The 16,626-nt window shown below is 54.2% G+C and overlaps 1 protein-coding gene across 1 annotated transcript in view; it reads left to right on the top strand.

The window, feature by feature from the left end:
* The first annotated feature begins 304 nt into the window (after window positions 1-304).
* The window catches only part of LOC101116543 (matrix-remodeling-associated protein 5), a 29,140-nt gene continuing 12,818 nt past the window's right edge, over window positions 305-16,626 (top strand). The window contains exons 1-5 of the mRNA XM_060407623.1: window positions 305-432; window positions 3,812-4,030; window positions 7,056-7,185; window positions 7,870-8,260; window positions 9,632-14,626. Of these exons, the coding sequence (XP_060263606.1) occupies window positions 386-432; window positions 3,812-4,030; window positions 7,056-7,185; window positions 7,870-8,260; window positions 9,632-14,626 (5,782 nt within the window). The 5' untranslated portion in view covers window positions 305-385. The remainder of the gene's footprint in view (window positions 433-3,811; window positions 4,031-7,055; window positions 7,186-7,869; window positions 8,261-9,631; window positions 14,627-16,626) is intronic.

The raw sequence follows: 16,626 nt of genomic DNA on the forward strand, positions 1-16,626 counted from the left end.
GTGAAGGGGCCCGGATACTTCCCCACCCCCGACCCCCGCACCAGCCCCTCCAGCTTCCTCCAGCCGGCCGTGTGTGTGCGGGGCACCAGCGGTTCGCCCCACCGGCGTGGACGAGGCGTGCCCACCCGGGCCGTGCGCGGCGCCATGCGGAGCCGAGAGGAGGGCTGAGCGCGCGGCGGCGGCGCGGCCAGGGTCCCCCGCGCCCCGTCTCCCCGGGGTGGGGCAGGGTGGGGCTGGGCCGAGGCGTGCTCTCGGGGAAGGCTCTCGGCGACGGGAATAAAAGGGCGCCGCGCTGGGAAGCCGAGCCGCCTTGCCTCGCCCCCCGGGCAGCAGGACATGGCCCCGGCCGACCCCCGGCGGTGACTCGCGCGCCCTGGCCCAGTGGATGCTCTGCGCGCCCCGCTCCCGTGGGTCGCGGCTTCCGACGAACAGGTGAGGACCGAGGGCTGCCGGGGCGCCCCCGGCGGTTGCTGGGAAGGTGGGGGGGGGCGGCTCTGTCTGCAAGGGGTGGAGAGAGTTAGAAACGGGACCGGTGTTGCGCTGGGGGGAGCAGGGGGCGAGGGCAAAGGCTTCTGGAAATGTTTCCTGGCGCTCCGTTAAAGCTCCAGCTACCATCCGGAACGGGCTTCCTTGGTGTCTCAGCTGGTAGAAGAATCTGCCCGCCATGCGGGACACCTGAGTTCGATTCCCCGGCTGGGGAAGATGCCCCTGGAGAAGGAAACAGCAACCCACTCCAGTATCCTGGCCTGGAGAATCCCATAGAATTCCAAGAGTCGGACACGACTGAGCGGCTAAGCGCAGCACCGCACCGTCCAGCGCAGAAGCTGACGGAAATCATGCCGGAAGATGCACAGAGTGGGTCTAAGGTCCCCTTTCCAAAGTGGCCTCGCTCACCTCCCCCGGGGACCCCCGACAAGACCCTCAAGTGTAACCGGCTGCGCTCCTGCGTTGGTGGCGAGAGGCAAGTCACAGTTTCGGGGCCGTCTCCCCAGTTTCTCCAGATCCCTAAGACTCTCCACGCCCAACCCCCGCCCACCTCCTTCTTTTGCCCTGCAAAGTGGGGAGACGCAAAGCAACCCCCTTCCTCTGCCAGGGGACGGGGGTTTGGGGTGGGGGGAGTGTCTGAGCCGCGCGCAAGCTGGGGAAGTCATCGTTTTGGGGGAGAGACGCCCTTTGGTGTCCGAGTCTCTGGCCTCGGAGACCTTCGGGGTAACCCGAGACGCGCTCGGGGAAAGCTTTGTGAAGTCACAGCGCAGCCTGCCCGGGCGCGTCCGGAGCGCGCGCTGGAAGCCGGCCAGGGGCGTAAGGCCGCGCGCCCGGCCCCTCCAGACTCTTCCCGGCCGGGTGGACGCCCGCCGACCGCCTCGCGCCCCGAGTCCAGCTTCCCGGGGTCGCCGGGCGTGCCCGGAGATCGCGCAGACGCAGGGAGGCTTCCCCGCGAGGCCTCGGGATTGGGCTTCAAAGGGGAGCGGGGACGCGTCCCTGCGGTCTTCCGGGGGTGCCCTGGGTAGAGAGCCGGGAGCGAGGCTTCGGGACGCCGGGGACCAGGTCCGCCTGCGTGCACAGGGCTTGGGCATGAGCCCGTGTGGAGTGTCAAGCGCGCGGGTGAGGGGCCTGGAGAACCGAAAAAAGCTCCGCAGAAGCCGGTCGGTTCCAAGGCGGAGAGGAGGCGCCTGGGCTCGGTGTTTGCAAAGCTGCTTGCACCGTCAGCTCTTTAGGAGCAGCTGAAAAACGAAACGCGTAAAGGCTTCAGAAAACGTCTGTTCCCAGGTCCCCCTAAGGGGCAGCAAACGCTGTGCGTGCGTCTGGGGTGTCCCTACAGCGCGGGAGCAAATGCAGTGTTTATGATCAGAAGTCAGGGTTGGCCACCGTCGGGAAGGGGCGCGTTTCTCTGACCGTGTTCCGTGTGTTGTTACTTACTGATGCATGAAGAAAGTCACTGACTTTCTACAGGAGATAGCGGCTGATGCAACCTAATATTGTAACTCATCTTTTCCTTCTCTTTCTCCCTCTTTTTCTCTTTCCCTTTTTTCTCCTCTGACCTCCCTTCTTTCCTATCCTTTGTCCTTCCTCTCTCTGTGTCTTTTTTGGGTCTTACTGACCTTTTTTGTTTCCCTCAAGATTCTTCATCAGGCTACTCCTTGCCTCTTTCTCGCATGGCAGATTTTTCAGACGTTTCTCCAAATTTGCTCCCTGGTAAAGAATAATGTTTTTCCCTCTCAACATTTTGGTTCTTCCAAGGTGGGGGGGGGGGTGGGGAGCACGGAATTAAAGAGAGGAGGCAAATTCACATACAATGGAATACGTTCTGCTTTAGTGAACATCTCTATAAGCCCTTGAAGACGGTCTGAGTAAAACTTTAAGGAATGGCATTAAAAGAAGGAAATACTTCTGGTCATAATGGATTTCCTGAGAAGCTTGTTATTCAGTTATACAGAGTATTACGAGGTGGGCAGATAACAGTTACTTTTCTGAGTTGAAACATGAATGTATCTGGCATCCAAGTATGTGTGGGTGTTAGTGGCTCAGTCCTGTCTGACTCTTTGCAACACCGTGATCTATATAGCCCACCAGGCTCATCTGTCCATGGAATTTCTCACTGCTATATGTAAGCACAAATATATATATATATATATATATATATATACACATTTATACAAGTATATACTTGTATGTGTATATACATTGTTGTTCAGTTGCTAAGTCATGTCCAGCTCTTTTTGTGACCCCATGGACTGTAGCCCGCCAGGCTCCTCGGTCCATGGGATTCTCCAGGCAAGGATACTGGAGTGGATTGCCATTTTCTCCTCCAGGGGATCTTCTTGACCCAGGGATTGAACCCCGTGTCTCCTGACTTTCCTTCATTGCCAGGCAGGTTCTTTGCCACTGAGTCATCTGGGAAGCTCTTATATCTACATTTATATAAATACATATTTACATATACATATATTTGTACATTTGTGTCTGTATATATACATTTTTACAAATAAATATTTACGTATACAGGACTTCCCTGGTGGCTCAGCTGGTAAAGAATCTGCCTGCAATGCTGGAGATCTGGGTTTGATCCCTGAGTCAGGAAGATCCCCTGGAGAAGGAAATGGCAACCCATCCCAGTAGTCTTGGCTGGAGAATTCCGTGGACAGAGGAGCCTGGCGGGCTACAGTCCATGGGGTTGCAAAAGAATCGGACATGACTGACTGACTAACCCTTTCCTTTCACCTTTCGTACATTTATACAAATATATATTTGTATATATACACCCATTTGTGTATTTGTTGGTATGTACAGGGCTTCCCTAGTAGCTCAGCTAATAAAGAATCTGCCTGCAATGCAGGAGACCCTGGTTGGCTTCCTGGATCAGAAAAATCCCCTGGAGAAGGGATAGCCTACCCACTCCAGTATTCTTGGGCTTCCCTGGTGGCTCAGCTGGTAAAGAATCTGCCTGCAACTCGGGAGACCTGGGTTTGATCCCTGAGTTGGGAAGATCCCCCTGGAGAAGGGAACAGCTACCCACTCCACTGGGCCTGTCAATTTCATACCCTCCCTTACAACACAGTGACATTTCCAAGTTGTAATATCGATGTCAGGAGTGAAGGCTGTATTCTACAGTTGTATTAAACTGAGCTGCGAACGATGATTAAAGAAATTTTTTAAAGTTTTGTGTTGCTCCACGCACACGCTTCGCGTCACTCAGATGTCCCACGCTGACGCCTTGCGAAGCTTAGCGTCGGGAGGCACAGTGGAGGTGAAACCAGCTGGCAGTACGGAAGCGCTGTCTGATACCTGGCTTTGTGTGGTTCCCCGACAGGTGTGCCAGGATGGCCCGCGCGGACGAGATGCGGATGACATGGGCGCGGTGGCGAGCCCTATCCATGGTGCTGACTCTGCTCTGGGGACGCCCCCACGTGGCCCTGGCCTGCCCCCACCCCTGCGCCTGCTACGTCCCCAGCGAAGCCCACTGCACGTTCCGATCCTTGGCCTCTGTGCCCGCTGGGATCTCTCCACATGTGGAAAGAATCAATCTGGGGTTTGTACCACATTCCTTCTGAGCCATCTCAGCCTCCTCGCGAGCGGGCGGGCGGGTGGGTTTCGTCTTTGGTGTACGGGTGTGTGAGCACGTACGTGATAGCGAGTGTGTATTCGTCTGTGGGTCACCGTGCCTGGCATGATGTGGGCCTAATTAAGAGGACATGTATAACTCTACTAAATGTGGTCCTTTGGGGGCCAGTATCTGAATTAATCAATCAGCACAAATCTCTGTCACAAAGCTTATGACCCATCAGAGATAGCTTCAGCTCCTTCATAAATTTCCATTAATAACAGTTCTTTAATACACTGCAGATGCGGAATATATGACGTGTGCATAAATATGCTGATAGCCTTTAAATAGATTTCAGCAGTTGTTACAAAGTGATAAATAGAATGAGGGAGACATCTTTGACCCTGTAAATTATCCGTATGACTCAATCGTGACTCTGATGAAATAAGAGTTCTTTAAGGTTTTGCCTATTTAAAATAGTGATGTCTTTTAAGCCGTTTTTTAAAAAATATATTTATTTATGTGGCTGCGTCAGGCCTTAGTGGCAACATACAGAATCTTTAGTTGTGTCAGGCCAAGTCTTAGCTGAGGCATATAGGATCTAGTTCCCAGACCAGGGGTTGAACCTGAGCCCCCTGCATTGGGAGGAGCATGAAGTATCAACCACTGGACCATCAGAAAGTGAAAGTGTTAGTTGCTCAGCCGTGTCCGACTCTCTGCGACCCTATCCGACTCTCTGCGACCCTATGCACTGTAGCCCACCAGGCTGTCCTGCCCATGGGGATTCTCCAGGCCAGAATGCTGGAGTGGGTTGCCATTGCCCTCCTCCAGAGGATCTTCGCAACCCAGGGATCAAACCCCCATCTCTTACATCTCCTGCATTGGCAGGCGGGTGCTTTTCCACTAGCTGCACCTGGGACCAGCAGGGAAGCCCCCTAAACAGACATCAGTACAGCATTTCAGGGAGAATTTTTATGTTTCAGTTTTCTTCTATCCCCATATATACTTTCTATACCTAAGTGTCCATTTCCGTGAATTATAGGTACTCATAAAATTTTCATACTAAACCCTCATGTGCACAATTCTAATAGTAAACAATCACTTGGAGTTCTTCAGCAAAATATGCTAGCTACTTCCTCCCACGTATAAAACAACACAACTATTTAGGGTTTGACGAATAGACATTTTAGTAAGACAAAGTCCTCTCTGAGTACGGAGCCTCGGAAATTCTTGCCTTTACCGATTACAAGGTCTAGTAGAAGGGTGAAGGAATGGGCAGTTAAGAGAGAGAGATAAACACTTTGCAAATCCATAGCAATGGACCATGAAATAGCTCTCTCCAAAAAAAAAAAAAAAAAGAACTTGGCAAACTCGACTGTCTGAAAAAAAAAAAAAAAATCTAACCACGATGATGATCACTCCACAGGGAAAAGACGTTGGCTTTGCCAGAAGAGAGAATAGTAACCGTTTCCTTTTTATAATCTTTAAATCGTTTGACAATTTTAAAACCAGCTTCCTTTTCATAGTCTTCCGATTTATGCAGAAGAGGAACTAAAGCTGTTTGAATCGGGGTAGAATGGGCGCTGCGAGTTTGTAGAAAGGAAAACAGAGTTGATCTGGGATCACTCTTGTCTCTTGGGGTTTACCAGTGGCTCAGCGGTAAAGAATCTGCCTGCCGTGCAGGAAACGCGGGAGACGCAGGGTCATTCCCTGGGTCGGGAAGATCCCCTGGAGGAGGGCAGGGCAACCCACTCCAGTATTCTTGCCTGGAGAGTCCCATGGGCAGGGGAGCTTGGAGGGCTACACTCCATAGAGTTGCAAAGAGTGGGACGACTTAGCAAATGAGCACGCAAAGACTTTGCCAGCGGAAGCAAAGACAGATATCAAAATGACTCTTTTTCCTCCTTTGGCCAACAGTACCTTGAGATGGTTTTCTGTAATATTCAGTTCAGTTCAGTCGCTCAGTCGTGTCCGACTCTTTTTGACCCCATGGACCACAGCACGCCAGGCCGCCCTGTCCATCACTAACTCCCGGAGTCCACCCAAACCCATGTCCATCGAGTCAGTGATGCCATCCAACCATCTCATCCTCTGTCGTCCCCTTCTCCCCCCGCCCTCAATCTTTCCCAGCATCAGGGTCTTTTCCAACGAGTCAGCTGTTCGCATCAGGGGGCCAAAGGATTGGAGCTTCAGCTTCAGCATCAGTCCTTCCGAAGAAGAAAAAATAAAAAGACCAGGACTAGTTTCACGGCACCAACACATACTTCCCTCTGGCTTAATGTGTAACTGGATTCAGCGTACCATGGTTTTATTGTCTGATTCGTGTTGATGCATGGCAGAAACCAGTACAATATTGTAAAGCAATTATCGTCCAATTGAAAATTAAATAAAAAAATTAAGTACACATAGTAGGAGAATATCACTCATAATATCACAGCGCTGTTTCTCCGTAGTGTCAGTCGCTCAGTCGTGTCCAACTCTTGTGACCCCCTGGGCTGTAGCCCTCCAGGCTCCTCTGTCCATGGGATTCTCCAGGCAACAATACTGGACTGGGTTGTCATTCCCTTCTCTAGGGGATCTTCCCCACCCGGGGATCAAACCCGGGTCTCCTGCACTGGAGGTGACTTCTTCACCGTCTGAGCCACCAGGGAAGTCCAGCCTCAAAGGAGATAACGAGGCTGGCATGGTGCATTTTGTTGGGAAAAAAAGCAAAAGAGAAAACAGCAGTGTCTACTGCAGATAGAACCCAGGGTCTGCGTTGCCTGTTAGCAGTCTGCAAAGGGTTGAAAACCCTCGGGGAATGACCAATTATTGGCAGAGCGCTCCTGATTTTCATTCCCACACAGATGTTTTTTTAGGGTTCTCATTCAGCATTGAAAGAAAAAGAGTGGCTCTTTCCTGTTTTGAAAGAAAGAGTTGTTCTTTCCTGTTGGGACAGCCCCAACGATTTTTTTTTTTTTTTCCAGAAATGACTTTCCTTTTTTTTTTTTTTTTCTCCTTTTCTCTTTTCTAGGTTTAATAGCATACAGGCTTTGTCGGAAACGTCGTTTGCTGGACTGACGAAGCTGGAGCTCCTCATGATCCATGGAAATGACATCCCCAGCATCCCCGATGGGGCTCTGAGAGACCTCATTTCACTCCAGGTAAATCAGGCGTGGCGGTTTCCCAGGTGGCTCAGTGGTAAAGAATCTGCCTGCCAGTGTGGGAGACACGGGTTTGGTCCCTGGGTCGGGAAGATCCCCTGGAGGAGGACATGGCAACCCACTCCAGTGTTCTTGCCTGGAGAATCCCATGGACAGAGGAGCCTGGTGGGCTACAGTCCATGGGGTCGTAGAGTCGGTCACAACTTAGCTGCTAAAAACAAACAGCCTGGGCAAATAAGACCAGCACTAATTGCAACCTCTAACCACCAGCCGTGGAGAGGGAAAGCTTTAAAACCCTCCTTCACAATGAATGAAACGGCCACTTTTTCTAAACATGAAAAACGAGCTTCCTGTCTGTCCTTCCGTGACCTTTGTTCTGCTTTCTGTTCCTGTTTGTGGTGTTTTATTTAAATTATAAACAGGGCTTCCCTGGTGGCTCAGCTGGTAAAGAATCCACCTGCAATGCAGGAGACCCCGGTTCGATTCCTGGGGTTGGGAAGATCCCCTGGAGAAGGGATAGGCTACCCACTCCAGTATTCTTGGGCTTCCCTGGTGGCTCAGCTGGTAAAGAATCCGCCTGCAATGCAGGAGACCTGGGTTCGATCCCTGGGTTGGGAATGTTCCCTGGGGAAGGGAAAGGCTGTCCCACGACTGAGCGACATTTTCCACTTCTGGTCTTTGTAGGTTTTCAAGTTCAGCTACAATAAGCTTCGTGTCATCACGGGCAAGACCCTGCAGGGGCTGTGGAACCTGGTGAGGCTCCACATGGACCACAACCAGATCGAGTTCATCCACCCGGAAGCGTTCAGGGGCTTAACCTCCCTGAGGCTCCTCCACTTAGAGGGGAACCTGCTTCACCAGCTGCACCCCGCCACTTTCTCCACCTTCGCCTTCCTGGACCACTTCAGGCTCTCCACCTTGAGACACCTCTACCTGGCCGAGAACGCCATGAGCACTCTCCCCGCCGGCATGCTCCAGAACATGCCGCTTCTGGAGAACCTCTACCTGCACGGCAATCCGTGGGCCTGTGACTGTGACATGACCTGGTTTCTGCAGTGGGACGCCAAATCCAAAGGTAGGGACCGCGCAGGCAGCTCGGACGGTCAGGAATCCACCGGCAGCGCGGGAGACCTGCATTCAGTCCCTGGGTCGGGAAGATTCCCCTGGAGGAGAAAAGGGAAGCCCGCTCCAGTTCTTCTTGCCTAGAGAATCCCCATGGACAGAGGAGCCTGGTGAGGCTACAGTCCATGGGGTCGCAAAGAGTCAGACACGACTAAAGCGACTTGGCCCGGATGAATACAGAAAAGCTGAGAGACGTTTAGCAGGGAGGAAAATGTAGTTAGATTCTGTAGGCATCAGTTTGAGGAGCATTTGTACCATCTGACGGGCTTGTCAAGTAGGGCGTCCGTGTGCCTCTCCTAGGATGGGTTTGGAATGGAGAAGCATAGACGGAACTCATCGTCGGCCAGTAGACGGTAATTGAAACCACCCGCGTGGGCGAGACCCTCAGTGACAGGGCAGGGCAAGAAGGGAGGGGTGTTGGACCGAGTCCAGGAATCGTTCATCCATAATGAGTTGGGCACAGAATCGCTGAAAGCGTCAGTGTTGGCCAGAGAAGGACAAAACTCTGGAGGACTGACTGTCCAGGAAGCCAAGAGTAAGAATGTGAGTCCAAAAAAGAAAATTCTGCCTGACATGAAAAAGTGTTGCAAAAGAGAATGTGGTTATGAAAGGCCGGTATGAAATGAGGTATGCCAGCAGTTGGTTCTGAAGTGTTAATCACTCAGTCGTGTCCGACTCTTTGCAACCCTGTGGACTGTAGCCCACCAGGCTCCTCTGTCCGTGGGATTCTCCAGGCAAGGATAGTGGAGTGGGTTGCCATGCCCTCCTCCAGGGGATCTTCCTGACTCAGGGATCGAACCCCAGTCTCCCGCCTTTGCAGGGGGATTCTTTACCACGTGCGGCACCAGGAAAGCCCCACAGTTGGTTCTAGCACCTGGAAATAGGTCCATGGCTTGCAGAGACTTACATAGGTTCTCCTGAACCTTCATAAAAGGAAAATTGCATCCTGTGTACAAAGAGAGATTCCTTGTCAGCTTAAAAATGTCTTTTCCTTGCCGCATGTGGGATCTAGTTCCCTGACCAGGGATGGAACCCAGGCCCCCTGCGTTGGGAGCATGGAGTCTTAGCCACTGGACCACGAAGGAAGTCCCTAACAATATCTTTTTAAAAAGTACTCCCTGTCAAGAACTTCCCAGACCCTTAGTTAGCACACACAGGGTTAAATGGATTTAAGCTCCTAGGTGACATCAGGGACACCAGGTAGGTAACGTCTTGAATCTTGGCTGAGATGCACCCAGGTGATAAAGATGAAATAGAGGCTTCATCCTGTGCCCAATCTTCAGGCCACTGACTTAGAGTTCATTCGTCTGCTGCTGTGTTTCAGGGGTCCTGAAGTGTAAGAAGGACAAAGCGTACGAAGGGGGTCAGCTGTGTTCCACGTGCTTCAGTCCCAAGAAGTGGCACCGACAAGAGCTTCAGAAGCTGCAGGACGTCCACTGTCAGAAGCCCTCTATCGAGTCCCCGCTGAGACAGAACCAGAGCCGGAGTAGCGAGGAAGATCAGGACGAAGACGAGGAGGCTGACCACCCCTTCTCCCCGGACGGGCTCCAGTTCCCCGGGTGGAACGTGTCCGTGAACATGAGCGACGAGCACGGAAACACGGTCCACCTGGTCTGCGACATCAAGAAGCCCACTGACGTGTACAGGCTGCACTTGAACCAGACGGACCCCCAGGAGATAGAGATCAATGCCACGGTCGCCTTGGACTTTGAGTGTCCCATGACGCGGCAGAGCTACGAGAAGCTCTGGAAGCTGATCGCCTACTACAGCGAGGTCCCCGTGAAGCTCCACCGGGAACCCGCGCTCGGCAAAGACCCCAGGCTCGGCTACCAGTACAAGCAAGATGCCGACGATGACACCACGCTGTACTACACGGGCGTCAGGGCGCACATCCTCGCCGAGCCGGAGTGGGTCACGCAGCCGTCCATAGAGCTGCAGCTCAACCGGCGTCTGAGCTCGGCCAAACTGGTGGTGCTGTCCTATTCGTCTCAGCACTCCCTGGTCCTGTCTGCCAAGGACGCGAGGCTGTCTCGGAGCAGAAGCTGGGTGATGATCGAGCCCGGCAGAGCCGTGCAGAGAGCCCAGACCGTCCTGGAGGGGAGCTCCTGCCACCTGAGCTGCAACGTGAGGGCCTCCGAGAGCCCCTCCATCTCCTGGGTGCTCCCGGACGGGTCCGTCGTGAAAGCGCCGATGGAAGACCACGACGGCAGGTTCTCCGTCCTCACCAGCGGCTGGCTGAAGATCAGGTCGACGCAGCCGTCGGATGCTGGTCTGTACCAGTGCGTCGCTCGGGTGAGGGATGAGACGGACCGGATGCTCTACAGGGTCCTGGTGCAGCCGCCGGTTGTTCAGCCTGACGCATATACAGTGACCGTTCAGAAGAACCCAGGGGAGCCCGTGATGCTGCCTTGCCAGGCGCTGGCCGTACCGGAAGCCCAGATCAGCTGGATCCTTCCAAACAAAAGGCTGCTGAACACGATGGCCAACGCCTCACACGCCTACGTGCTGGCCGACGGCACTCTTTCCATCCCCAAGGTTCAAGGCAGCGACAGCGGTTACTACAGATGTGTGGCAGTCAACCAGCGAGGGGCAGATCATTTTACGGTGGGGGTCCAGGTGAGCAAGAAGGGGTCTCCGAAAAGACGCGGGCGCCCAGGAGGCAGGATTCTTCCCGGAGGGCGAGGTGGGATCGTGGAGGATGAAGGCGGATCCGGCATGGGAGGTGAAGAGAACGCATCAAGGACGCTCCTCCACCCGCAGGACCAAGAGGTGTTAATCAGAGCAACGGATGACGCCGGCGGCGGGGGTAAGAAGACCAGGAAAGGGCGCAGAAAGCTGAAACCCTGGAAGCACCCTGCAAAGGAGCCGGAGACCAACGTCGCTGAAGGCCGCAGAGTCTTCGAGTCCAGGCGGAGGATAAACGTGGCCAACAAGCAGATTAACCCAGAACGCTGGGCAGATATCTTAGCCAGAGTCCGTGGGAGAAATCTCCCTAAGGGGACGGAAGGACCGCAGGTCATCACAGTCCACTCGCCTTCACTAATGAGGCAGGAAGTGACTCCACCTCCGCCTGCCGTCACTCCCGGCTCAGCATCGCCTGTGCAGACCACAAGCAGTGCAGAAGAATCCTCGGGAGATATGTCCATATTTGGTGAGGAAGAGCAGGTTTCCAGTGCTGTCTCCTCCCCTAGGACTGTTCTGCTCCAACCTGGCCACGACGGAGTCATTCATAGTGAACCCAGAGTGACAAGCACTCTCGCGGAAGAATTTATCGACGAGGACTCTTCTGAGAAGACCGTGGGTGCAACTCCCACTGAAGTTGACTCCAACCAGACCCCAGCCACAACACCGGCATCTGTACTTTATGAATCTTCTACTCTGCAGACCCTGGAAATGGAACACAAAGAGCCCACCGAGGAAAACGTAGCCACAGACAGCTGGTCTACCCTCCATGCTGGATCCGTGCCGGAGTCCACATCCCCTGAGGATGAATCTCCGATGGATGCCGTACCCTTGGCTGAGTCTGAGACTGTGACCTACTTTTACCCTGACCTGGGGACAAGTTCACAACCAGCTAAGACCGTGAAAGAACAGGCCCCCACACGCTTCACGCCAACTCCCGCCTCATGGGTTGCTGAGGCCAGGACGTCTGAGCCTTTTGAAGACCCCACCTTAGGGGACCCTGACGTCCCAGCTGAAACGCGCCTCCAGGAACAGACAGCCAGCCAGCAGCTTGTGAAAACTGGTTTAAGCACTCCAGGCCACCCACTGACTCCCGAGGACACGGAGGAGACTTCTCAGACACTTCAGGAAGGGGGCACGCTAGAGACACACCCCACAGACTCCAGAAGCGTCGAGGGAAATGGGCAAGCCGTAGACCCGACCACTCCGCCTGACTCGACGCTGGAAGTGGTGAACAGCGTCACTGACTTGCAGCCTCCCGGGGAGTCCACGCTTGGCGTCGTGTTTGGCAAGAACACCACCACGGCACCTGTGCCCACACCAGCCCAAAAGGACACTTCACCATCAGCACTGACCAGTCTTCCTTCTCGAAAGAGGCCCCACGGGAGGAGGCGATTCCGACCCCACAAATTCCGACACCGCCATAAACAGACCCCGCATACGACGTTTGCCCCAACAGACGCTTTCTCGACTCCACTGACCCAAGTCCCCGAAGTGAAGACTCCAAGCCTTCACGTGGCGAGTTCTCTGGTTCCTACGACCTGGGTTAACAGCGCTGTAGGTACCACCGGACGCTTGGACATGGAGGACCACGCTGAACCCGTATCCAGGGGCAGCCCACACAGGAGACAGGGCAAGAGGCGCAACAGACACCGATACATCACTTCCACCCTGAGCTCTGTGGCGTCTGTGTCCAAGCCCAGCCTTTCTCCAGAAGATAAGCATAAAACCTCTTTCCCCCCCAGTTCCCAAGCTGCGCTTTCCCCTACCACCGTCTCTTTCACTACTGGAGACCCACGGGAGATAACCAGCGTGGAAGCTTATAGCACAGCCAGCATCAGCAAAACACATTCATCTCCTGGCAGATTCCGAGAGACTGTTCCAGTCACACGTGAGCCCGCGTCAGACGGAGAGGAAATGAAAGAGCATGGTGTCACAGACCTCGGGGACTATCAAACTGTGGTCCCTGGAGGCTCACTCACTCACGCGGCATCACCTTCTGTGGCCGAGGTCTCCCGTGCGAGAGGGTTTAAGGAGGCGTCTCTGACGTCTCCCTTTCCAAAAACGACGAGCTGGGATCCCCCAGGGGCAACCCAGCCTGGGATGGAACACACAGACCCACCTGTTACCAGCCCTTTGGAAGCTCTTACAGAATCACCCTCTGAGAGACAGTCGGTGCATCTAGGTTTGCTTACTGAGTTTTCTCCTTCAGCGGCGGTCTCTACGCTGTTTCAACCCCAACGGGCGGCTCCTTCGACAACTGTCCCCATCCTAAATGTAGAGGCATCCTCGAGTCTGGCGGAAACCACCGTCCGTGATCAGAGAGGCCGTGAAACCACTCACGCTACCGTCCGTTCTGAAATCGGACCGCAGAGTCACATGACCACTCACGCCCCGGTGGAGGAGCTAGAATCACCATTCCCACCCACAACTTTGATGCCCTTCGCAGAGACCACCACAGAGCCCACACCACCTCTTACTTCAGGGACGTCCCCAGCCTGGGAAGCTTCCAAACACCACGTCTCCTTCCATTACGTGGGGACCCCAGAAACCAAAGCGCCTTCCGTGAATAACGAAGTGACTCAGCATCTGGTGAAGCCAGACCAGTTATCCACGCCCTCTTCCAAGCAGGACAGGTTCACCTTGACCCCAGAGGAGGCGTTAAGAAAGGAAGCGTTTGATGGTGCAATGAAAAACGTGCTTCCCCGTGCTCCAGACGGTCCAGACGAGGCTGGGAGGGCCCCGGTTTTCCACCAACCAGCCAGAGTTCCTGCCACACCGATCCCACCGAGAGGAACCGTGAGACCCCCGCACGAGGTCACACAAAGCCCCTTCAGATACTCGGTCACCTTCCAGCCCCCTCATCACCTGACCCGCAAACTGGGAGTCACCGCATACCCGTCGAGGGTTTGGCCAGAGGGCAGGCACATGACGACTCCGAGACCACCTAGTTATCCGACGACTCCCGTGGTGGTTTTGTGGCCTGGGTCCAAACCTAGCATTCCGGGTACGGTGACCAGCCAAGGAGCTGACCGATTCCAGGGCAACTCGAGATCGTTTGCAAATAACCACCTGCCCGATCTAAGAAGAGACCCCGTGGGCAAGCTTCCAAATTCGAGAGCGCCTCCTCTTCCCGGCGGAAGATTCCCTTTCTTTATCAACAGGACCGTCTCTTTCCCCCAGTTAGGAGGTACTCCAAAACCTCAGGGACCCAGCTCTCCAGCCCCAGCGTTGAGAGACAGGAAGGCCAATGTAGGTCCTTACACTAGAACACACTCTCAGAGCATCTTCCACGTGGACCTGGGGCCCCCAGCGCCTCCAGTCTTGCACCCCCCCAGGACCACAGTGTTCCCTTCCACCAATGTACGGACCATCCCCCCAGTCTCCTCCACCCGGAGTTCCATCCCCTTTGCGATGTCTTCCGCCCCGCCCTCCAGAAGCTTCCATCACGGCAGCGGAAAGCTCTTCTCTGCCGGAGGGCCACCTGCGTCCAAATTCTGGACGCTCGGGGAAAAGCCGCAGATCGTCACCAAATCCCCGCAGGCCGTGACCGTCACTGCAGAGACGGACGTCACATTCCCCTGTGAGGCCACGGGGAAGCCCAAGCCCTTCGTGACTTGGACCAAGCTGTCCACAGGTAGGGCCTTTACATGTCGGGCGTCCTAAGCGGGGCTGGTAGGTGAAGAGGGGTCGGTTCCTTGAGCATCAGAAGTCCACATAGAAGCAGAGACTCTCAGAAGAGGACAACAGGTAGGTGTGATGGGAAAGGACTCCAGAGAATCTTATCAACGGGTGTATCCCTTTACAGAGACGGGGGAGTGAAAAAATGAACAAGGGTGTGAGGGTTTTTTTTTTATTTTTAAAGCAGCCGTGGAAACACGTAACATCCCTAAGCGGGACTTAGGGCTTCCCAGGGGGCTCAGAAGTAAAGACTGTCTGCCAGTGCAGGAGCCGCGGGTTCCATCCGTAGGTCGGGAAGATCCCCTGGAGAAGGGCATGGCAACCCACTCCAGTATCCTTGCCTGGAGAATCCCACAGAGGAGGGTGGCGGGCTACAGTCCACGAGGTCGCAAAGCATCAGATGTGACTTACCGACTAAACGATGAGAAACCAAGGCTTAGAAATATTCCGCACAGGAACCTCTTTCCTTATCCCCGTGAGGCTCGGTACAGAAGTCATCTGCAAGCCACGAGGGGCTTGCAGGAAGGGAGGGTGAGGGGAAGCCCCCTGCATCCTCCCACTGGCTTGGAAGGTCGCTGGAGTTTGGTCTCAGATCAGCGGGCATTGGTTTGCTTTGAACCTAGAGCTGTGATTTCGTTGAGTCAGCTCCGTCTGCCATGACTGAGCACCCTACACGGGGCGGCTGGAGCAGCCAACTTATTTTCTGACTGTTTGGGAGGTTGGAAGTCCAAGATCCAGGTGACAGCAGGGGTAATTCCTCCTGAATCCTCTTCGGCGTGTCAATGGCCTCTCCTCACGTGATCATCCGTCTGTGTCCCATCTCCTCTTTTTATCAGAACCCCAGCCCTATGGGATCAGGACACATCCTCGAAGACCTCATTTTTTACCTTCATCCCCTCTTTAAAGACCATCTCCAAGCATAGCTGCATTCTGAGCTTCTAGGGGCAGCTCCAGCATAGGAACTGATGGTGGAAGGACAAAATTCAGCCCATATAACAAGGGTCCATACAACAGTCTCTACTTGGCAGGCCGGGGTGCTGCAAAGACCACTTTGCTTCCTCCAAAACGACCCATCTGCTTGGATGTCCAGATTCTAGGCGAAGCGAGGAACTAAAAGTGATGAGCCCCCCTCTAGGTCATCGCAGAGCACCGAGCTGAGCTCTCTGTGTTATTTAGAAGCTTCCCAGTCACTGTCTGTATTTCACACGTGTGGGGTATATATGTCAGCGTTCCTCTCTCGGTTCATCCCACCGTCTCATTTCTCTGCTGTGTCCACAAATCTGCGTCTCTATTTCGGCCCTGCAGTCTCCTTGAACGTACCTCCCTTTTCCTCTTTGTCTTTCCTCCTCTCTCGAGCACAGCTGTGTCCTTCAGGCTTGGATTCGGTTCAGGAGCTTGGGTTTTGTTTTTTTTTCCCCCTCCATCTGCCATGTGGATAACCCAGGAAGTGACCGATGCTGTTACACTAGAGACAGCTGTACGTTCTCTGCTAACCTCGAGTATGCTGGACGTTTTCCAGTCGTGAGAAGAGGTGCTGGGCGCAGGCGGATTACTGACATCTCTGATAGGCTCCAGCCCGACGCCAAATGCTTCCCTAATGATTTAATGAGGAATTTGCTGGAGGAAGCGAGCGGGGGACACCGCGGGGTTTTTCATTCTGAAAGGACTCTGCCTCGGATGGAAGGCGTGTCCCTCCACTGAAGAGACCCCATTTGCATTCGTCCTCAGCGTCCTCTGTACCTTGTTCCATCCTAGAGTGCCCCTGGACCACGCCTCCTCCCGAGACCATCATGCATCTTCTTCTACCTGACCGGGATTCTGCTTCTTAGCACCAGCTTTTCCTTTGGAGCAGGGCACGGCAACCCACTCCAGTATTCTTGCCTGGAGAATCCCCATGGACAGAGGAGCCTGGTGGGATACAGTTGATGGGGGTCACAAGGAGTCAGACACGACTGA

This window comes from Ovis aries, chromosome X (genome assembly GCF_016772045.2).
Source record: "Ovis aries strain OAR_USU_Benz2616 breed Rambouillet chromosome X, ARS-UI_Ramb_v3.0, whole genome shotgun sequence".
Lineage (NCBI taxonomy): Eukaryota > Metazoa > Chordata > Mammalia > Artiodactyla > Bovidae > Ovis > Ovis aries.